The following is a 23,975-nucleotide window of genomic DNA, read 5'->3' as shown; positions in this document are numbered from 1 at the left end:
GTGTGTACTGGTTTATTAAGGAGACCTTCCATCTACTATGAGAACATTGTTTGTGCAGCTGTTATGCAACATTTACTGGAAGTCATGAGACTGGACTGTCAAAGGCTAAGAGTGGAAGTAAACAAGACAGGGCCTGGGAGAGAAAGGTGCTTACCAGAAGGGCATAAATAGAAGGGGCTAGCAGAAGAGGAGAGGCAGGGACCTTCCAGAGAGAGGAAGTGAAACCAAAGTTGAAGTGACACATAGAACCAAATCAAAACGTACACTGCCTGGCAACAGATTACACATAGAACCTGGACACATGTATTCTGCCTAGCAACACACATTTTATGAGAAGGAGTTTCCACCAATATCTCAAGTCCCAAAACGTTCTGATTGGCTAGAAGGGGCCTGGTGACGTTCCTGGTGATAGGAACGCCTCTCAGGCCCCTGAGAGCATAAAAGAGAGAGCTCAGGCACATTCAGATCAGATCTCATCGGGGTAGCAGCTGCCACTCATCACTCTATTGCCTGATGGTCCAGTCCTGACGCTGTTTGGATTGTATTCTCACTGCAGTACGGTGAATAAAGGATCAACAGTATTCAGCATCTCTCGTCTTGGTGTTCTCCTTCGGGTCTTTGACATCAGAGTGCTAGTTGGATTGGAGGTTTTGGGAAGTGGATGATTTCCACGACACACTTCACCACATCAGGAGTAAAATCGGGAAAGATGTGAATACTTTGTCCGTTGAAGAAAAGATCTCTCAAATCGGCAGCTCGTTTAAGCACCTTTGCAACATCTTGGTAGTAGTGAAGTCGTGCAATAAGAGCGCGAGGCGGCGGGTTTTCACCCTCCGCTCTCCTCCGCATAACTCTGTGTGCACGATCCACCAACGGTTGCTCTTCCAATGACAGCGTGTCTTTCAGGAGCCCAGATACAAATTTTCCAGTATCCATGCCCTTTTCAGAGCCTTCTGCCAACCCCGCAATCCTCACATTTTGTCTCCTTGAACGTCCCTCCAAGTCAGCACATTTCTCTGTAAGACGGTCAACTTCTGTGCACAGACGTTTCACCTCTGACTGGAGTTTGACGATAGCATCCGAACTGTGTGAGGCTGACTGCTCCAACTCCGTGATAGTTTCGCTGTGTTGGTCAGTGGAAGCCTGCAGTGTTGTTATATCAGCACGAATCTCCGTTTGGAAAGTAGACAGTTCTCCCCTAATCGCAGATGCCATCTCCGCGATTCGAGTGTCAATAGTCTGACATATTTCCATTTTAGTGAACTGGAGATCAGAATGGATTGACCCGATAGCTTCCAGGATTGTAGCATGGTTCATCGAGGAGGTGTTAGCTTCCTCTGTATCTGCAGCTTTAGCTCCGTCTTTCTTTCTGCCTTGAGACTGTTTGCCTGTTTTCATCTTGGCTCCCAATGAGTGAAAACGTCGTCTAGTGTATATTTAAGTATCACTTGTGCGATATAATGTCCAAGATATCAGGTTATAATACCATTTTAATCAAACCATGCTGGAGCTATCAAGGGAAGCGACCTACCACGCCATGGCTCACTAGCGCCCCCTCATCATCTACCTCTTTCCCCTTGGTAACATCTTCAATCTCCAAACTTTTGGTAGTGTAGCCTATATGCATATGTAAGGGATAATGTATAGAACGCCATTACTGGGAAAATAAGTCCCGACAGGGCGAACCGGTCTTGTTCCGCCCTGAAGGGACTTATTTTCACATTAATGACCGGCGTTCTATACATTATCCCGCTTATTATACGGCTACTTGCCAAAACGAAATAATAAACTCCCCACGATATGACTTTAGCCTTCATAACCTAGCCTATTTGTTACCGTTCATCGTGGCATTTGCTGAGAAACACATAGTTCGCAACAACACATTCTTTAGAACACAGCTGATCAACCGTCTGCTTTCACGTTTGAATGAAGTTCCAGTCCTTGCGTAGTGATATGAAAGACGTATCAGAAGCACAAAACCCGTTGCCATTGACAGCGGTAATTATATGTTTGCAGCGGTAATTGCATGAATTTATTTACCGTTACAACTTTGGAAAATCCCTTTCAAGTCAATGGAGCGTTCTACTAGCATTGCGAAGAGCCATATAATAAAATACTATAATATATAATATATATATAAATATATAGTATAGTATATAGGCCTAGTCCAGGCAAAGTAAGGTCTGACCCAAAACTAATTGCAACAGAATTTATTTTCACATTTTTATATTTCAATTGGTGATCTAAACACATAGTTAAAGTCCATGAAAATCCAGTTGGTGGAAATATGTTAAAATGAGGGTTGTTTTATGCATTATGCTTCAGCAAATACTGACAAAACTGTAATTAGAATGTTGTAAAATAAGCATTCTAAAGAATATCTGACCCCATCTAACTTAACATGGAATTTTAGAATATTGCATTGTTTTCAAAGAGTTAGTACATTTCTCAGGCTTATTTCAGACTGGTTTGTTGCTAATTGGTGTCTATTTTTTCATTTTGGCCCTTTGAATCAATGGAAATGGTTGTTCAGTCTTTAAATGCCAGTGTGTTTTTGCATGTAAGTCTTCCACAATGTTAAAGTTGTACAAACACATAGTTAAGCATTATTCTATGGGGCGCCAAATGTAACATGCCTTATTTCATGGACAAAATGACTTTCGTGTGACGAAATACATATATTCATTACGAAACCATGTTACATCGTAACGCCTTTTGTCCACGGAATGCACAAATTGGTTTGCATTGTGTCCACGAAACATTGAAGAGAGCACATCATTTCGTGGACGAAATTGACTGGTGGCCTTTTCCTTTCGTGGACATAATGCTGAATGCAGTATTCACTGTCGTAGACGAAATGTTTGGTCAAAAGTAATTCTGTCTACGTAAATACGGAATGCACCTACACGCATCATTCTGTGCATCCTATTTCAATTTCGTCCACAGAATTATTGTGTTGTGTTACAGAAGGCATTCCGTCTACGCAATAGTAACTTAACAACTTACGAAATGCATTCAGTGACATATGCTTTCATTCTGTGGACGAAATGCATAAAAGAATCACGAAATCAGTTTTGTGACCTGCTACAATTCATTTCGTGAGTCAGCAGTTTACGGAATTAATTATGTGTCAGGATAATTTCATTACGTGGACAAAATGCATAAAAGAATCACGAAATCAGTTTTGTGACCTGCTACAATACTGTAATGTCCTGTGTTCAGGTCTATGTTAATGTTTTGTGTGCATTGTATTGTCTCTGTGCCTTGCTGTATTTTATGTTAACTGCCTGTAGAGGCGCTGCAGGGGGGGCGGGCACGCCTGAGCAGCAGAAAAAGTTACAGTGTTGTTTTATCTGTTGTGTGAAGTTCGCGGGAGTTCTAGGAAAAAACAAGGACTGATATTGGCAAGTCGCGGCCCGTAATGGCGACCAAGTGCTGTACCTAATAAATGCTGGTTTATGAAAATGGTTTCCTGTCCGAGTAACGGAGAACGTTACAACTGGTGTCAGAAGTTAAGCAATTACGCTCGGAAGGCAAGTGTTCATGGACTGATTTATATGCTAGTAGTTACCTATCAGTTTAGCTAAGTTGGCAGACCAGTCGCGCTACTGTGTGAGACGTAACGTAGCGGCATGGAGAAGTATTTTTCGAACGCGAATGTGAAGGAGGAGGGAGCAAGTGGCGAATGGTCAGAGAGGATGGAGCACGCAAGAGCTCGCATTAGGGATTCGGCTGCGAGAATGCCTGCTGATGCTGGCATGGCTGCAGGTGCCCGTGCGAAGCCTCGGGACTATAACAACAGGCATGGCGGCGCCCATAACACCGCATCCCCATTGAAAACACCCAAGTACGGGGGTAAGTCAGATTGTGAGGCATTCCATGCACAGTTTGAGTTGCTCGCTCACGCGGGTGAATGGATAGAGGAAGAGAAAGCACTACAGCTTGCTATGTGCCTCACAGCATTAAAATGCCTTTTGCTGCTTAGCCCAGAAGACAGGCATGATTATGAGGCTTTAGTGGGGGCACTGAAGAGACGCTTTGGACAGTGTGTACAGCCTGACCTACTGAAAAATGAACTCAGCAGTCGATGTAGGCTCCCAGGGGAGCACCTGAGGGTCTTGGCCAATGATATAGAGAGCCTTACTAAGCGAGCATATGCACACATGCCACCTGATGTGCAAAGTGAGTTGGCAAGAGACCAGTTCATCAGAGCTCTGTCACCCACTGAGCTGCATGTGCATGTGCAGCTGGAGCATCCACGATCGTTGCAGACTGCTTTGGAGTTAGCGGTGGAAAGAGAGATTGTGTGGGGCGTGTCAGCTGGAAGTAGCCGCAGTGAGGGCATGCCTACAACTAGAGTGGCGATGGGCACCAGCCCAGGCCGGGAGAAGCCAGCGTGGGCAACTGAGATAACTGAACTGATACGGGCTATGTCTCTCCAAACAACCCGTGCCCCGCGCACATCACCCAGGCTGTGTTGGGGGTGTGGACAAACAGGACACCTCCTCAGGCAGTGCCCAAAAGCTTCCACGGGCCCGGGAAACGGTGCGGGGTCCGCATAGGGGAGGCTGTGCGGACCCCAACCTCATCCTCCTCCTCTTCGTCGTCTACAGGAGGGGCCCAACAGCACAGCCGGGGAAGTCTGGCCCTACTTTCCCCAGAAGCAGACGACAACATTTCCCCGGGGTCAGTGGTAGTGGTGGGACGGACATGTGTTGGGGACTTTTGCTACGTCCCAGGGACTGTAGAGGGGATCCCCTGCTCTGCCCTCGTGGATACGGGATCCACAGTAACACTCATAAGACCTGATGTGGTGCCAGGCTGGACTCAGTTAGAGCCCACCACTGTGCAGCTGCGCACAGTCACGGGCAGCCTGGCACCGATGCAAGGAAAAGGCATGACTGTGACTGTGGGGAGCAGGGCTGTCCGCCATCCAGTGTGGGTGGCAGGTGTGCAAGACCCGTGCATACTGGGACTGGATTTTCTTAAGGCTACAGGCTGCCAGCTGGACCTAGGAGGAGGCACGCTGAGATTCCAGGATGGGCCTGCCATCATGTTGGCGGCCACAACACCATCGTCTGCTGCCCCCACCACTGTGCCAGCACGAGAAGTTGTTACGGCAGAGCCCCAGGTCACACTCACGTTCCCCAAAACTCCACAGTTCCACTTCAACCCGCCACTTCCCCACCATGACATGGCTTGGCAACCTCCTCCATCTCAGGTGGGGACAGAGGAGACAGACCCCAACACCATGGCACCCCTGCCTGCGGCGCCAGCCTCCATCAGCATGGGCCACACCACTGTCCTGCTGCCCCAGCCAGAGGAGGGGGCGGCGCAGTCTGCCATACGGAAAATCTGGATGGAGAACCGTGATGGCCTGGACTCACATCAGCAGGAGCTGTTATGGATGCTTTTATTTGAATTTAGGGACAGCTTTGCACTGAATGAGGATGAGGTCGGCCGAACACAGCTGGTGGAGCATGAGATTGACACTGGCGACGCCTACCCCATAAAGTGTCGGCCTCGCAGGCTTCCACTGGCGCGTCAAGAGGCATGTGACAAAGCTGTCTGGAACATGCTTCAGGCCGGCATCATCGAACCATCAGACAGCCCCTGGGCAGCAGCGGTGGTCATGGTGCCCAAAAAGAACGGTGAGTGGCGCCTCTGCTCTGACTACAGACCACTGAATGGGGTAACAAAGAAAGACTCGTATCCACTGCCCCGCGTGGACGAGTCGCTGGACCTAGTCTCAGGCTCGGCCTGGTTTTCCTCACTGGACCTCCGATCCGGCTATTACCAGGTTCCCCTCTCCTCGTCCGCCAGACCAAAGACTGCTTTTTGCACTGGGCGTGGGCTTTGGCAATTTAAGGTCCTCAGTTTCGGCTTGTGCAATGCGCCAGCAACATTCGCCAGACTAATGGACCGGGTGCTGACTGGCATACCACGCCAGGAGTGCCTGGTCTATTTGGACGACATCCTGGCACATGGACCAACGTTTGACGCCGCCCTGATGTTGTTACACCGCGTGCTGGGAAGAATCAGGATGCCGGGGTGAAGCTCCACCCAGATAAGTGTCATTTTATGCAGCGCCAGGTGACTTTTCTGGGACACAGGGTGGGGCAGGAGGGAATTAGCACTGTGCAGGACAAAGTGCAGGCAGTGGTTGAATGGCCTGTCCCGTCCACTCAAAAGGAGGTGAAAAGTTTTTTGGGCCTTGCCTCATACTATAGAAGATTTGTACGGGGTTTCTCATGCATAGCTGCTCCTCTGTTCCAGCTATTGCAGAAAGACAGAGAGTTTGTCTGGACAGAAGCATGCCAGGAGGCATTCGTCCAGCTGCGCCGGGCCCTCAGCAATGCCCCTGTGCTAGCCCCAGCTGACCCTTCCCTCCCGTTTATGTTGGACACTGATGCCAGTGGGGTGGGCGTCGGAGGAGTGCTGTCGCAGGTGGGTGCTGACGGAGAGAGGGTAGTGGCCTATTTTAGCCGGGTGTTCAACAAGGCTGAAAGGCGCTACTGCGTAACCCGTCGCGAGCTCCTGGCAGTAGTACTTTCTGTGCGCCACTTCAAATACTACCTGTGTGGGCTGCCTTTCACTGTGAGAACCGACCACTCAGCTCTCCAGTGGCTGATGTCATTCAGGGAGCCGGAGGGACAGGTCGCCAGGTGGTTGGAGGAGCTCCGGGCCTATGATTTCACAGTGGTGCACAGGGCAGGAGCGCAACACAGCAATGCAGACTCACTCTCCCGTCGCCCGTGTGCAGCGGACGGCTGCCGCTATTGCGAACAAAGGGACAGTCGTGAGCATGAACTGTGCGAAGAGCAGCAGCAGCAGCAGGTGGTACGGCAGGCTGAGGTGTTTGTCTGTCGAGAGCTGCAGACGGTGAGTGCCGGGGAATGGAGGCAGCAGCAAGAGGTCGACCCCGACTTACAGCCGGTGCGTCAGTGGGTGGAGTCACAGCAGAGACCTTCGTGGGAAGAGGTGGCAAGACTCTCACAGGCCACTAAGGGGCTGTGGTCCAAGTTCGACGCGCTGCGCCTGAGTGATGGCGTGCTGCAGAGGGCGTGGAAAGAGCCGGCTACAGGGGAGGAGCGTTGGCAGCTGGTGGTCCCCCGGGGCCTGAGGACAGCTGTGCTGCAGGCTGTGCATGGAGCTCCGGGGTCAGGCCACTTCGGTGTGACCAAGACGCTCCGCCGGCTCCACCAGAGCTGCTATTGGGGACGTCTTCGGAGGGATGTGGAAGACTTTTGCCGCCGGTGTGACCTGTGCACAGCGCGGAAAGGCCCACCAGGTCGGTCACATGCACAACTCTAGCAACATCTAGTAGGGGCCCCCATGGAGAGAGTGGCTGTCGATATTGTGGGCCCACTTCCGCGAACAGATAAGGGCAACATCTACATTCTCTCTGCCATTGACTATTTTACGAAGTGGCCTGAGGCCTACGCCCTCCCAGATCAGGAGGCAGAGACAGTTGCTGGTGCCCTGCTGGGAGGCATATTCAGCCGGTTTGGGCTGCCTGACACGCTGCACAGTGACCAGGGGAGAAATTTTGAGTCCGCTGTGTTTGCCGCCATGTGCACTCGTCTGGGCATAAAGAAGACGCGCACCACCCCATTACGGCCTCAAAGTGATGGTTTGGTAGAGAGACTCCACCGCACACTGGGTCAGCAGCTGGCTATATTGACTTCAAAGCATCAGCGAGACTGGGATGAGCATCTTCCGCTGGTGCTCATGGCGTGCCGGTCAGTGGTCCAGGAGTCAACAGCGTGCACCCCGGCTCTCCTTATGCTGGGGAGAGAACTCCGCACGCCGGCAGAGCTGGCTTTCGGGCGGCCCCCTGACTCTCCTGCTGTTTCCCCAGGCCCTGAGTATGCAAGAAGGCTCCAGGATCGGCTTGAGTCTGCTCATGAATTTGCACGAAAGTGATTCTGTCCACGAAATAAGGCATGTTACATTTGGCGCCCCATATTATTCAGCCTAGGAAAGTGTTTTTGGTGGTCTGATTTAGAGGTCACTGAATCATATACAGTATATCACACAGAAGTATTAGTCCATCATTTTCCAAGATTTATAGACTTAGGGACCGTTCGGTATTTATGGAATGGACCACCGGAGGAAAATAGGGGAGGGCCATGTATTTTTATTCTTTGTTGAGGGGAGGGTCACCCATTTTTTTTATTCTAGGAGGGAGGGTCACCCAACTTTTGTAGGCCTATTCATGAAAACAGCAATATTTGGGCCGTCGCCCATGGCCTCGCACCTGGTCTGATGGGCCTCGCACCTGGCCAAAGATGACATTAAACGTTTATTCTTTATTAACGCCTATTGTAGCCTAGCAAAAAGCTTAACGTGGCTTAATGTCCTAAAACAACAATCAGTGATCACCAAATTTCTCTCATATTGTTCCTCATAATCACTAGAATATTTAGGTTACCTGCACGTGACAGCATGTTTCTTCAATCTCCTTCACTGACACATATGGAAGGCTTAACGTCCCAAAACAACGATCAAATCATCATCAAATTTCTTTCTCACATTGCTCCTCATAACCATCTATAAAAATCTATCCCAAGGTTTTTTTTCTTTCCTTTGCAGCACGTCCGAATCCCAGGACATAACGCACTGTAGGCTACCTCATAATAGGCTTGAGATATAATTTAAAAGGGGACAGATAGGCAGGGACGGATCATGGCTTGTGCCAAGTGTGCACGTGCACAGGGGCCCTCAGCCAATGGGGGTCCTTGGATTTTAAAAAAAAATGCCATGAATTTAGGCTAGATTATGCCAGGTGCTTCTGTCTGTTAATTTGCGGCACAACTGAATGGTGTTATGGAACCGCGGACCGAAAGAAAAATAAACTAAATGTTTTCCTGATCAATAAATACTTCTTAATTCATAAAATATAGAGGCATAACATTAGGTGGAAGTGGTAGGCTATGAGTGCTCATTCAATGTGTATGCGTGTTTGCGAAAGTGAAACTGACCCACTCGTGGGTAGGTGAATGAAGTGGATTCCTGCAATGTTCATGAAAACAGGATAGAGATTGGATAGCCTAATAAATCGCGACTTGTTGTAGGCCTAACAGTAGCTTATATATCGTAGCAAATAGCCTATGGCGATGCCGATGACAGATAGGCCTACTCTTATTTCACTCGTCTCGCTGGAGTGAGCGCATAATGTGGGCTGTTGCACAAAGAAATGAATTAGGGAGATGATCTGCATCTCCATTTACCAAACGCTATAGTTTTGCTAACATCTCCACTAGGGGTGTGAATCTCTCATGTAAAATACGATACGATTCGCATCTAGATACATGGGCACGATTCGATTCAAGAAAATATATAAAAACGATTCAGTACGATTCGATGCGATGCGATTCGATGCAGTTCAAAAATGCAAGGCATTCTGAAAGATTTTTTATAATTTGCTCAAGGTGCACATTCATTTTATATTATTATTATCATGGTCAGGCAACAAAATGTGTGAATATGATTATCTAAACTGAGGTTTGTTTCATATACTGTATTGAAATGAAAAAAAGAATAGTCTACATTTCAGTCAAGCACAGCAGCCAAAAACAACATAAAAATACATTTTTATAGACTTTACAGATTTTATAGAGTTATATCTGATTGTTTTCATGGAGCTGTAGCCTTGTTGAGGTAAGGCAATACCGAAATAAAATAAAACAGTGCTTAAGACACTATTGGCCTTTTCTCATATAGGCCTAGCCTACCCTACAAGAATAAAATAGGCCTACAAATCAATGAACTCTCTGGGCTTATTTTGTTCCAACAGTAGACCTAATGCAGAAACCTAAAATGCCACAAGTCTGAGTGAATATGAACAAAATTATTGGCTATTAATTTATGCATCGTTTTAGCAGCAAGGGCCAAATTATTATTTAACATTAAGGAAATCCCTTCATCAAAGGTAAGGCTACTCTACAGACTATTGTTGCTGTTTAGGAAAGCTGTAAGTGCTTAATTTCGCGCTGGATTTCGAAAAACAAAAGCCGACCGAGTGCAAGTTGTCACATGGTTAAGTTGCAATAGATGTATGGGTAATGAGGTCATTTGACAACTTTGGGCAATGAATGTAACCAAAAACGAACTGCATTACCCACAATTCCGTGCCACGTATAGTTTCAAAACCGGAAGTGGGATGAACGCGCTGCTTGGAACGTAAATGAATCTGAGCAAGCAGAAAAGGTTGTGCACCGATTCATAACAAGTAAATCGATATAACGACCGGTTCATTTAAATTTTTTTCCGATACGGGGCTTCACGTATCGATGTAGCCATACACATTAAAAACGGATACCGATACGTATCGGTTAATCTTTACACCCCTAATCTCCACTGTTAACGTGAAATATGTCTCCATGCACGGTAGTGTCAAGCAGCTGCATAATGTGGGCAGGGCTCTCAAGTTTTGAGGACAGGCAAGAGTGACATTACCCGTCGACAAAGTTATAATATATGACATAATGTACTACATTTTCATTGTGTGCAATTGTGCACCAGCCTGCACAGCGACAGCAAAGAGAGAAGCCAAAGTCCTTTTAGGCAAGTCCCTCCACTCAGCGGCCATATGGCGACGCTTTTTGGGCACTCGTCAGCCATCCATTTCGGCAGAAATGCGCGTGCGCAAGGCTTCACGACACCAATCATGCTCCAGCGGCGAGATCACAACACATGATTGGCACGATGTCTTCACAACACACCATATGATTGGCTCAATGTATTCACATCACACGTTGGCGGTCACACGTTATTAATTCATCACTCAGTTGGAGAAAACAGTTCCTTTTTCTTTCAAACAAGCAAGGGTTACGTTTGCTTAAGAAAGGTATACCCAATTCAGCTGATGTGAAGAACTATAGATCCATCTCCCTTCTTCCTTTCCTGTCAAAGGCTCTTGAGAAAGTGGTGTTCAAGCAAGTTTCTGATCTCTTATCCCAGAACAACCTACTAGATCTGGTTCTGGTCAGTCTGGTTTCAAGAGTGGTCACTCTACCAAAACTGATCTTTTATCTGTGAGTGATGCATTGAAAGTAGTTAAAGCCTCTGTTCAGTCATCAGTCATTTATTTGACTTATCTGAAGCCTTTCAGACAGTGAACCATGACATTCTCCTCTTTACATTATTTAAGCTAGGAGTTCTTGCAAAGCTCTTGGTTTGCATCCTACCTCAAGGGATGTTCAGTCAGTGTGTCTTGGTCAAGGCAGGAATCAAAGTCTCATGAAGTCACCACAGGTCCACTTCAGTTGTCTATTTACACCACTTCCTTAGCTGAAGTCATTCACTCCCACAGATTTGCTTATCACTGTTATGCGGATGATACTCAACTTTACCTGTCTTTCCCATCTGATGAATGATTTCTGCATACCTCATTGATATTTCAGTCTACATGAAAAATCGACACTTTTAACACAATCTGTCCAGCCCAGCTGTCACCCAAGCATCCTCCCTATTTCAACCCTTGTTTTGTGTATGTTTCTTTGCTGAATTATTTTGTCTGAGTGTCTAGTAAGTACGTTGTTGTTCTTGAAGTTGTTTCTGTCAAGTCTGTTTGGTCCTAGTCTGCTCAGGTCAAGTCTTTGGTTTCTTTATTTTTTTTCCTTTCAAGTAAAAGTCTGTCTGCAACTTTGTATCTAGCTGTGTTTGGATTGATGACTTCCTGTTCCCATGGAATTTGAAATCACCTTGGATTTTGGAATATCAGTATTTTTTAGCTTTGCCCCTGTGTTTCCTCTGTGCTGAACCTTGGGGTGTCTTGCTATTAAAATGTGTAACCCATTTAAGAGAAACACCTAGAATAGGCTCAAATAATTCAGTAATGGACCAGGAATCAATGACTGAATTGAAACACCAAGGTAAGTAGAACATAAAATGTATTCTCAATCATTTACATTCATAATGCTCAATAACCCAAAATAAAGTTGGTTCTGTGCTATATATCAGTGTATGTGTGTTCTGGTATTTTCCAGTTATTAATGAGCTATTAACCAACAGTCCCAAAAGAACAGGGTGCACCCATAACAGTTATGGTTTCGCAATTGCAACAAAGTTCAAACAAAAAAATAGAATAGTCCAGATGAGGAATCCAACCGTTGTTTCAATCAAGTATGTTTACAGTTCAGTCCTACCCGATAGTATCCGGTTGGAGAATTCAAAAAAAATAAAGAAGATTCAATCAATTGTGTGGTTAACTATCAGTCCTACCACACTTGAAATCAGAAGATGCACACGGAAGGGTTTCCTCCGAGGCGATTCAGTCTTGAGTGGCTCGCCATCCTCCGCGCAGGGAAGAGTTCCAGTGTCATAAAAACCCAGCCTGCATACATGTACACAGGGCTTACAAAATGAACTTACTAGTAAACTAATACATTAATTTCAGTAACAAATACGCAAGAACATGAAATGTATCATTAAGAGATGAATGACATCAAATTTAAGTGGTTATCAGCGACATGTACATCCAACAACTACACGCTGGTTATGTGAATTATCAGCGCCATATACATCCAACAACTACTCACTGATTATGTGAATATAGGATACAGAATAACTCATTCAAATACATTACACCATTATATGGAACATGTTTGGAAGTTCTTAAAGGAACTATATGTAAGATTGTGGCCAAAACTGGTACTGCAATCACTTTCAAATTACTGTAGAGTGGGGTATCCCCTCCCCCTCCCCCCTGACTCGAGGTTGCCAACCCGGATGCCGAAACACTACTGACTTTGTGATTAGTAGATAGGTAGAGGGTGGTGCATCAGGCAAAAACACAACATGACATGATATAACACAACATCAACATCAGTTGAGGGCTGCAACTTCACTTTTTAAATGAGAATATCCTGGCCGGACTACTGTTGTCAGTGAAATAAATATTTGAAATTAACATGATTTCTTAATGTCAAGTGACATATCAGGGCCATTTTATGATTAATTGAAATACATTTCTTACATACGGTTCCTTTAACATTCTATCATTCGAATCTCATCACTAAATGTATTACATGAAATGTGATAAACACGGAATCCAGCCTGGTATGAACCCCAGGACTAGCTTCTTAGCTAATATGGTCGGCTAAGCGACTAAGATAGCTACACATACCGAGACTTCAATAATCAGAACATAACCGAAGTCTTCTATAACAAGAGAATCCACACCTTACAAGTTCCCTTCTTTAGAACTACAGTAGCAACTACTGCTATGAAGCTATTTCTTTACTTTGAATCTGCGCTAGTAATTATTGTTTTTGTCTTCACGTAATCCCTCCGAAAAATGTTAGACTCTCTCAGGGTGGGCGGTCTTTTTTATTTTCTGACCAATAAGAAAACACGTTTCCTTACTTCGCTGACTGTTGTTAGGTAGTAGCCTATAGAGGAAAATAGTTTGCATTAATGAAGGTAGTAAGACAACTATGGAATATAATGAAATTCCTATAAGATGTGTCCACCTGGGTTACAAATGCAATACCTTATTTCTGGCTACCATCTCTGTGTATGCATTTGGGTCCTATATTTACATCCCTGGCCTTACATGGTGACAAAAAAAGTTAGCAAAGAAACAAATACAAGACAGAGTTTGGGTGACTAGAACAGGCGTGCAGGTTTCAATCAACAGAAAACCATGAAGTGCGGGAACAGGACAAAACATGGATAGTGGAACATGGCACACATGACAAAACAAAACATTACAGGGAATAGAAAACATGGAACACGGATCCAGAGATCCTGGAATGGTCCATGGCAAGGCTTTTCTTTTGTGATTCCAAGTTGAGTAAATCATATAGTGATCACTTTGGGATCTTCAAAAAGTATCTAAAGACCTTGTTTCTAACTAATTAATGTTAATGTTTATATGGTTATTGTTATTATTCTGTTAAATATTTAGCCTCTTGATAATATTGGTATTTTTGGCAATTTCATTTTACTTTTATTATACTATATATCTTGTCATTCCATTATTATTGTGTAATCTCAGCTTCACTGAAAATGAGGACTACCCTCAATGAACCTCCGAGAATAAATAAAGATTGAATGAATGAACTTGAAACTGTTAATTTCAATGTTAATGTAATGTTTACTGATGTCATTGTCTTTGGACAAATGTGTCTACAAAATACCATTTATAAACATAAACATACATGTGCAGTCAGCGATTGTGCAGACAGTCTTGTTTGTTTGTGTTTATGTTTATATACATTTTATTAGCAGGTGGTTTTGTCCAAAACAATGTACATTAGGCCTATAGGCTATTTTAACAATGATCAAACAAATCAAGCCAGAGAGGTACTGTAGCTCACCCCTCCCTTCAGTATTCCCAGAGAAACTCCATGCATGGTTTTATTTTTGTTTGAGGGACAGGCTGCCCCCACTTTGCTTGTTTCTAGTTTTCGGAGCCTGGGCTGCCTATACAGAGACCGGGCTTTTTTACAGTGTACTCATTGAATGGGCAGCTAGCAGTCATGAGATGATTGGTGAATGTGACATTTTATAGGCTTGAAATCACGTATGATCACTGGCTGCACCATAGACTATATATACAGTCTATGGGCTGCACCTTTAATGGGGTGCAACTTAATCTGTCAATTCATCTGAATGGTTACTGACCTGACCTGTGTGATTATTTTAGATTACTAGGCACTACATTTGTGTGATGACATTATCTGTTCCATTGTCCAATCTGTTCCATTGTCCCATGCATTTGTGGCATGGGACAATGGAACAAAAATATAAGATGCCATGCCAGATACAGTATGTATGTATGCCAAGTACCCCTGCTTCAACTGCTTGTACCTGTTTATCCACCAGCAGGGGTAGCAACACACAAACTGCTACGGCATTTTATTTAGCATATCTTTGTCAGATCCATTAGGCTCTGGCTCTATTTGTTCTGACTGGTCTAAGGTATGTCTGATTTTGATTGGCATATGGCCATCACGACAGGTTGCTTGTCACATACTGGATTCTTTTTGTGTCAAGAAAAGAGACTCAGAGACTTATCAGCAGCACCGGAGCGCCTCAGGGGGCTGTGCTTTCACCATTCCTGTTCACCCTGTACACTTCTGACTTCAGCTACAACTCTGAGTCATGCCACATGCAGAAGTTTTCGGATGACACTGCAATTGTGGGGTGTTTCAGGGATGTACAAATAAATTTTCCAGTCTCCATTGAAGTATTTCAGTCCTTTGACAGTAACGGAATACATTTACTTGAGTACAGTACTTGAGTACAATTTTGAGGGATCTGTACTTTACTTGAGTATCATTTTTGGGGAGTACTCATGACTTTACTCAAGTACATTTGAGAGGCAAATATTGTACTCTTTACTCCACTACATTTCTATCCATAACCGTGAGTACTTATTACTTAGAAAAATTTGTTGTTTCCTTCTCAAACGTGATTGGATTGTGCAGGTGCCACTGATTGAGACAGCCTATCAGCAATCACCTTCAGCTTTCCGCCAAAGTCAACTCCATGGTCAGATTTAGATAAGAGACGAAGCCATAGACGAAACAATGGATGAAGAAGGGAACCTGAGGCCCCACCTCGCCAGACTATTTAACTATTTATAACAAGTTAATGATAGTTTTCACTTCAAGTGTTTCAATTACAAAATAGTATTTTGTATTTGAAATATGTATTTTAAATACATGTATTAGAAATACTGCCCATCCCTGGCAACATGGTGAAAAGATGAAAATGACTTGATTCAATTCCTTTTACATTCTCCAAGGTATTAACATTAACATTTTTCATAACTCTATGTCGGACGTTTCTGTACATAAATGTGAGCACTGTGGCAGTAGTAATGCAATATTTAGAAAATGTAGGCTACTCTTATACTCTTGATACTCAAGTACTTTTAAAAACAAGTACTTCAGTACTTTTACTTAAGTAGACATTTGACTGTTGTAGGCTACTTTTACTTGTACTTGAGTAAAATTTAGCAAATGGTATCTGTACTTTTACTCAAGTAATGAAGCTGTGTACTCTGTCCGCCTCTGATTGCCAGTGTCCTTTTTTATGCTGTGGTGTGCTGGGGAGGCAGCATCAAGAAAAAAGATACTGAGCGTCTGAACAGGCTGGTAAGGAAAGCTGGCTCTGTTGTTGGCACTGAGCTGGAGTCACTTACAACAACTGCAGAGAAACGGAGCATGAGTAGGATGCTGTTGATCATGGACAATAACCGCCACCCACTACACAGCACGTTCATTACCGTAAACAGACTTTTATCACTGCCATGCTCAACAGACAGGTTGAGAAGGTCCTTCGTACCCACGTCCATCCAACTCTTCAATACCACACAAAAGGGGAGGGGAGAAATGGACTTTTCAGATGGCCTATCTCAGCCCCTACCATTATGTCACTTTGTCTGCTGCACTCCTGACTGTCTTATAGGCTATATTAGCCCTACACAATCTGGAATGTAGTCATAACATCTACATCTCATAACTTATTCCCTGTTATATATTCTTTTAAGTATATTTTTTTCTTTCTTGTTTGTCAAGCAATTTTATTATGTTTACATTATTGTCTTTTCATAGTCATAGTTAATATGTACATGTAATAATGAGCAAGATATTACACTGTTCAATCTCTGCACTGCTTATCATTGCATCATTAGGTCAGTCCATATCAGACCTTTGTAATCACTTCACAATTTGTTACTCTTTACATTTCTATGAGTGATGTTTGCATGAGATATATGATATGTGTGCTTGTTGTGTTATGGCAGTCTAAGCTACTGGATGCCTCAAATATTCCCCGGGATGAATAAACTATCTATCTATCTATCTATCTATCTATCTATCTATCTATCTAAGATGTTTAGCCACACAATAGCCTCTGTCACACTTTACACTAGGAGAAAAATCCTTCTCCTCTCAACAATTAGTTTTCCATCGTGATCATGTGAGCCTTGTCCACATGATGGCGCAGCTCTCTTTGAGTATACCGAGGGAAGACCGTGAGCGCTCATTTACTGTATGAATAGTACGAAGTCCATTGACGTCACTTTAAATGCTGGTGGAAGCATTGGTGGAAATCCGCTGTGGCTGACAGAAACATTCCTCGTCTCTTACAGTCGGCCAATTCTCAGCGTTAGTGGGGGGAAAACACCTGTGAAGACACTTTGGAGGTGATAAGCCGTGGAAACGCGGGACCGCATTTTTTGGCTATGGCTGATCATATGCAGTATAACGAATCTATGATCGGTGTGACCAACCGATTTGCCCGCAAAGGTGCTCTGCGGCAGAAAAACGTGCATGAAGTTAAAAATCATAAATTCACTGCCAGGTTTTTTAAACAACCGACCTTCTGCAGCCACTGCAAGGACTTCATTTGGTGAGTCTGACTCTTACCTGTTCACCTGTCTTATAGTTGTGCATCAAGGCAAGAAAAGTTATTTGCTGTGCACGGGGAGCACAACTTAGTTTTGTTGGTTCTAACTCTTCTCGGAGACATCTAGCCTTCGCACATTTCTTATGCAGAAATGTTTTCAAGTTAATCTAAACTTAAAGCGTGCGTTTTTATCTTATTTGGATGCATGAAGGCTACGAATTATACGCACCAGTTTCTCTTCCTTTACTGGGCGGTAGATCAGTATTCTGATAAGTTAGATCAGGAAATTCAAACCCTTAGTTACCTGTGTAAACTAAGGATATATAATCTGTCCCTCAAAAGCAGACAAATTAACAGAGGCAGGAATTTGCTGTTATGAATTCCGAGCGATGAGCTGGCCACTCTTTACGCTTGCCCTCAGAAATTGTAGCTTAATAACAAGCAAAATATAGCTGTATGAGCTTGTTTTGGGTTGTAGAGTAGGCTATTAAATTGAGCTACACTTGTAATCGTCCATAAATGTTAATGTAATGGCACAGAATGCATCTGACACGCATCTCTAAAAATTATTAACGAGCTGCTCACTCCGTTTTATTCTCCTAAAAGCTTTTAATTATTAACCCAGCATGGTTCTCGTGTATTAGTGAAACAAAAACCTCATAAAATAATAACATCCCTCTGCAAAGATGTATGTCTTTCACAGACATTGTCTACAGGCAAGATTTGTCAAAGTGAGCGTTAAAATGTTATTGCTACTCCGCTATTGGAAATATATAATTCCTGGCATGAATTAAGACTACAGCCAGGAGCCTATCAAATATCTGTTGTCTCTTCGCTAAAACACTCTTCATCTGTGCAGTTGAATTACAGAGCCATCGCATATTAGGTTGCTCTTTATTATTTGATCATAGATATAGTCTTTCCCTTCAATATTAGATTGCTGGAAATGTACTGTCTCTCACCATATATTGTGCCATTGTTGTAAATGTGCTTTATGAGGGCATTATTTGGTCAAGAATCTGGAGGGTATCTGCTAGCTTGAGCCTCTCTATGTATTCACACACCATCTGTACTTCTGTTTCTGAACACTTGCCTCCTCTCTGTTATTTTACAGGGGATTTGGGAAGCAAGGATTTCAGTGCCAAGGTAAACCTACTGGGTTGCTTGTGTGTGTGTGTGTGTGTGTGTGTGTGTGTGTGTGTGTGTGTGTGTGTGTGTTTACTATAGAGGGTCAGAGGAAGTTAAGAGAAACAGACAGGCTTATTAGAGAAAAAGAGCTCATGTACTACTGCATTAGTGCCATGGCTGGGGTAAAGTAATGATGACATATACTGTATATTGGTGTGTATTCAGACCATAATGTGGAAACTGCGGTGCTTGCCAGGACTCTGGCACAACTACAACATTTACAAGGTGTGTTGGCTCACAGAAAGTATTTACCTGTCATATTAGTAATTTGCCTTCAATGATTGACTGGCCCTTGGTACGAATGAGCACATTTCAGGGCCAAAGAAGCCCATTAATATGAGTTGAGTGTGAGAGTAAACACAGAAAAGTCTAGCTGTTTGATCCTCCTCTCTGAGGTGAATCGTCTTGCATTATTTCTTTTTTTCCTACGACTGTAGTCTGGTGTCTTTAGTGTCTGGTCTTTTCATCCTTCAGACTGTCTATATAAATCAAAGTTGTTTGTCTTGACTGCTCACTAAAGAGTGTCATTCTGCGGCCATTCCTCTGTGTCTTTATCCGGCCATGTCTTCCGTGTATTGGGTTTAGGATCTATGGTAGAGTAACTGTAATTGTCGTCAGGTATCTGTGTATACCTGTTTTTTGATGACATTTTATTCTGAAATGCTTTTGTGTTTTAAACACTCTTAATGTTTCCTGTATGTGTGACCTTTGTTCAGTGAGAAGCTACCTGTAAAATATTCAAACTCATTTCCTATTTCCTCATAAAAATGATATGAGTATGTTAATTTTGTGTACAGCACACACCCTGTGTGAGTGGCTTTGTGGCCTGTTAAAGGAAACAAACATGCCCCATGTTCAGGTGTATGCAACCTACTTTTTGTAGAATCTCATTGCCAATTTCCCCATTAAAATGACGCTGTATATTCATTTTGTGTACAGCACACAGTTACGGTATTACTCTGTGTGTGTGTGTGTGTCTGTGTGTGTGTGTCTTTGAGTGCAAGTGGTTTTGTGTGTATTTGACCTGATAAAGGAAACAAACATGACCTAGTTCAGGTGTACGCAACCTACTTTGTATAGAGTGGATGCCCTGTAACATGTACGAGACTCATGCATCCCTGCATGGAGCTTTGTGTTTTGGCCTCATCCCTCGCCTGCCCTGAAATGGGACACCACACTGCTACTGTCCTGGCGTTGAGTTTCCCAGAGGACACCTGAGGCGGTTTCAGACAGCAGGATGTCTGTATAGTATAGTATAGTATACTCTTTTGATCCCGTATGGGAAATTTGGTCTCTGCATTTATCCCAATCCGTGAATCAGGGAAACACACTCAGCACACAGGAAACACACAGTGAGGTGAAGCACACAATAATCCCGGCGCAGTGGGCTGCCTGCAACAACAGCAGCACTCGGAGAGCAGTGAGGGGTTAGGTGCCTTGCTCAAGGGCACTTCAGCCATGCCTACTGGTCGGGGTTCGAACCGGCAACCCTCCTGTTACAAGTCCGAAGTGCTAACCAGTAGGCCACGGCTGCCCCCGTGCGAGGAGGAAGTGGAGGAAGTTGTGGCTAAGTCTTGTTGTGGCTAAAGTCCTGACATCACCTCTCCATGTTGCTGGCCACCGGTCCAAAGTCCTGCTTCAAAACGTGGGTTTAATCCAATCCAAGTCATGGATGGTGCGGTTAACATAGTGTGTTTAGGATGCTTCAGTCAGCAATGTCAATAGTGTATGCGAGTCTGAGCGTTTTGTCAAAGCACTTCCTGAGCTAAACCACAGGAGCTATTTGAGCTACACCACATGCAGACATGTGTATGTAGCAGGATTTTCCAGCAGTGTCATAGCTCAGCACTCTCACCCATCATGCACTGCATTAACTTAGTGCCACAATCAGGAGGTCTCCCACCAACATGGTAAAGAACTGTGCAGATGGTGTGTGTGAAATCAATTTGTGAGGAGCTTTGGAGTTGGACCACCACGTTCCAGCAGAACTTACATCATGGTGCATCCACATCCTTTGAGACCACAGTGGAAAGCCAATGGCCAGTTGGCTGCGTGTACTCACTGGGTGTGCCGGACTCTCGGGACATGGTTGGGCCTCTCCGGAAGACATCGGCTAATGGCCTTTTCTGCTTGCTGCCGGCTCCGTTGCGCTCGCCCCACAGTGCGCGCGCGCGTATATGTGTGTGTGTGTGTGTGAAGGAGAGTGTGTGTGTACACTCTAGAGTGAATAACACTCTCCTTGGCCAAACTGCGTGTCTCCTCAGGAGGCCCTCCCGGGGATGTTCCACACTTTCCATTTTTTTTGTCCCCTGGAGCTGCTCATCCGTCCCCTTATCTGCGGAGCATCTGGCACCGGGACTTCTCTCTGCTGCAGCACTTTTCACGCTCAAAAAACGGGAGGCATGACCACACATGCATGGCTGCCTCCGTCACTGGCTCCGTGGTTGCATAAAAATATGATAAGCACAAACCATGCCCCAGACTTTGGCCGAGGGGGGAGAGAGGTTAAACGAATGTGGGTCAACCGCAGCACCTCGCTCTCTCCACGAGTAAACCTGTCTGGTTGCTAATCCAACAGGTTTACTCGTGGAGAGAGCGAGGTGCTGCGGTGACGTGGGGAAGGACCGCCTCTCTTCTCCTTACAGTTTACTCTCAGGTTCGCTGGAATTATGGCCGTTAGTGATGCCACACAAGGTCAAATCGGTTGCCTCTGTTAAGCTACAGACCAAGTGCCCTGAACTCGATGAGTATCACAGACAAATTAATCACAGATGAAGACTGGCTAAAGAAAGCCTTGACAGGCCTCATTTCCTGTCCTTATTGGCTTACACGGCTGGAAAAATGAGACTGCAGTGTCCCTAAAAGCAGTTGATTGTTTGGGCATGTTTGGCAGGAGCTCTGGTGACAAAGACAGCTGAACTGGTTAATGTTTCATGAGGAACAATGACTAAGTTGATGTTGGCCTGTTGCTCTGCAGGAGAGAAGAGAGGCGACCTTGGGAGAGTATAGTATTCGCTTCTGACTCTCAGTACAGGCAGGGCAGTGTGTTATTATTACAGTGCATGAAAATGCACTGTTCTGTTATCCAAAGTCTTCTTCTTCTTCTTCTTCTTCTTCTTCTTCTTCTTCCCACCAAATTTCTGCGTCTAATTCAGCTTTAACCATTTAACGTAGAAACTTCGTTCAAACTTTGTAACGTAGGTCTTGAAAAGGATACCTTTAATAAAAAAACAAGCTTATTTTTCCCCATAGACTTAACATTGGGCTGATGACATCACAATGGGCTAATTAACTCGATTTGCACCTGTATCAACTTCCAGCTGCTCAACTAGGACCCATCAAAGGGCCAGTTAAACTGATTGCACCTATATCAACTGCTTTTTGCTCAACTAGGCCAACTCTCTCTGTGTCTCTCCATTCTACAAGGATATACTGTAAGGCACATTCCATCCAACTTTCTATCCATTCATCCTCTTCAAACCATTCACTCATCCACCCATTAAACTATCCACCAACATCCATTAAACAATCAACATCCATTCAACTTTCTGTGTATCAACATCCATTACACTATCTAAATTCAACTTTTAAACTATATACTCTGTGTCAGGCTTTAAGCATACAATAAGCCTATTTCAGTGTCGAGGTGTCCGGCCTTGTTGATGTTAATGATGCCTTAATTGGCAGGGTAAAACGTCTTCCTGCTTTTGTCTTTCCTGTGGACTTTTCTTTTGCTGTCTATGGGACTGTGCTGTTCCACAGGAAGTTGATTTACACAGCGGCCCCATCTTGTGAAATGGGCTAATCTGGCTCTAGACTACAGATTCTGTTCCTATTTCCTCTGCCCACAACTGTTTCAAAATAAATGTCCTCACTACAATAATTCACTATTAAATAATTTAACTATTTAAACTACTCAACTATTTAACTGTTCAGACATTTCAACTGTCAGTTGTTATCAACTATGACTCCTGCCAACTGTTTCCAAATAAATGTTTGTTTTGCATTTTATGTTAGTATACAGTATGTTTATATTTTCATGCACTGGTAATTTCCTCGAAATTACATTTTCTAGTTGTAACTTGTAGGTGTTTGTGTCAGGTAAACAGAGCACATAATTTTTCCTTTAAATCAAGAGCTTCATCTGTCAAGTGTGAACCATTGAGGTCTGTACACTAGAAGGGTCGACTTATTATAGTCTGGTTCCTTTGGACAAAAACAGCCCCTTTTGAAGCCAGTAACACATCTGAATAGTACGGAGCCTGTAAAGGGCACGGGTAGTAGATGGTGGATCATTGGAGGAATGTGCTATGGCTGAGTGAGTCATCCCCCACCAGGCAACTGACAGGGAGAGTGAGGAGTTAGTGTGGCACTCAAGGCACATACACACAGATGCCGTGGTCTTGGTGCTGACAGGTTCTTGTGTGAGAGGTGCATTGTCTTGGCACGGAGTCGACTGTAGGAGTGGAGCGTGAATGTTAATTCATGTTTAAATATTCAGAGTGATTACAGTGTCCTGGTGCCCGATCAGAGTATGTATTACCTGTGTACAGGTATATCTGTTTGTGCCTACATGGAGTGGACACAGTGAGTTTCCTTGTTTTCTTTGTATATTGGATTGATATGTTATAGAATTGTTTCTTTTCTATGAATTAATTTGTTACTGTGTGACTTACTGTATTTTTCCACCCCCCCCCCCCCCCTAACTTTTAGAGCAGCTCAACCTTCATCAGCAAATTCCTTATTCACTGGTTATAGAATAGATAGAATTCAGCAGATGGACCGTCTCTCTCTCTCTCTCTCTCTCTCTCTCTGTTTGTGTGTGTGTGTATGTGGGCTGTGGCCCAGTCCCTCAGGTGTGCATGCAGCAAAGCATATTTACAGTAATTACTGGCGGAGACCCTGCTTGTGATCCATCATGCCTGTCTGCCGGGGCTGGCTTCACACAGCACAGAGCTGCCGCTGCCGCCACAGCACACCTGACCTGCTGAAAGAGGAGAGGGAGAATGAGGACAGTGCAGCGGAGGGAGGAGAGGAGGGGAGGGTAGAGGAGAGGAGGGGAGAGGACGGGAGAGGGGCCAGAGAAACAGAGGGGTAGGGAAAGCACAGAATATGAGAGAAGAAGAAAGAAAAAAGGAGGTGTGAGACAGGGACAGGGAGAGAGGGAAAAGAGGAGGAGAGGTAGCGGAAGGAGCTGGGCAAACTGGCAGCATCACAGCAAGGCTGTTGTGCTGCTCACGATTATCAGCTTCCTCTAGCCCTAGCCAGCAACGGGCCGCTGAGACAGTTTGAGCTCTCTGTCCTGTTTTGGAGTTAATCACTGCCTGCTATACTTCTGTTGTGATGTGTTGATAAGTAGCGCCCAAATACTACTGTACTGTCATACATCTAATAGCCGTCTTTGCTTGTCATCTGTGACA

General features: G+C 44.5%; 1 protein-coding gene and 1 long non-coding RNA gene across 5 annotated transcripts in view; one reads left to right on the top strand and one right to left on the bottom strand.

The window, feature by feature from the left end:
• Nucleotides 1–11,880: 11,880 nt before the first annotated feature.
• LOC121705699 lies at nucleotides 11,881–13,322 on the bottom strand. The gene is made up of 2 exons (XR_006030870.1): nucleotides 13,133–13,322; nucleotides 11,881–12,340 (listed from the first exon to the last, which is right to left on the bottom strand). It is a non-coding gene; the product is annotated as an uncharacterized LOC121705699 (long non-coding RNA).
• A 3,733-nt stretch (nucleotides 13,323–17,055) lies between these two features.
• The window catches only part of prkcab (protein kinase C, alpha, b), a 115,998-nt gene continuing 109,078 nt past the window's right edge, over nucleotides 17,056–23,975 (top strand). For all 4 annotated transcript variants that reach the window (XM_042085697.1, XM_042085694.1, XM_042085695.1 and 1 more), the window contains exons 1-2: nucleotides 17,056–17,370; nucleotides 18,482–18,513. In XM_042085697.1, the coding sequence (XP_041941631.1) occupies nucleotides 17,204–17,370; nucleotides 18,482–18,513 (199 nt within the window). In that variant the 5' untranslated portion in view covers nucleotides 17,056–17,203. The remainder of the gene's footprint in view (nucleotides 17,371–18,481; nucleotides 18,514–23,975) is intronic.

This window comes from Alosa sapidissima, chromosome 3 (assembly GCF_018492685.1).
Source record: "Alosa sapidissima isolate fAloSap1 chromosome 3, fAloSap1.pri, whole genome shotgun sequence".
Lineage (NCBI taxonomy): Eukaryota > Metazoa > Chordata > Actinopteri > Clupeiformes > Clupeidae > Alosa > Alosa sapidissima.
This window is presented reverse-complemented; position numbering and strand designations above follow the sequence as displayed.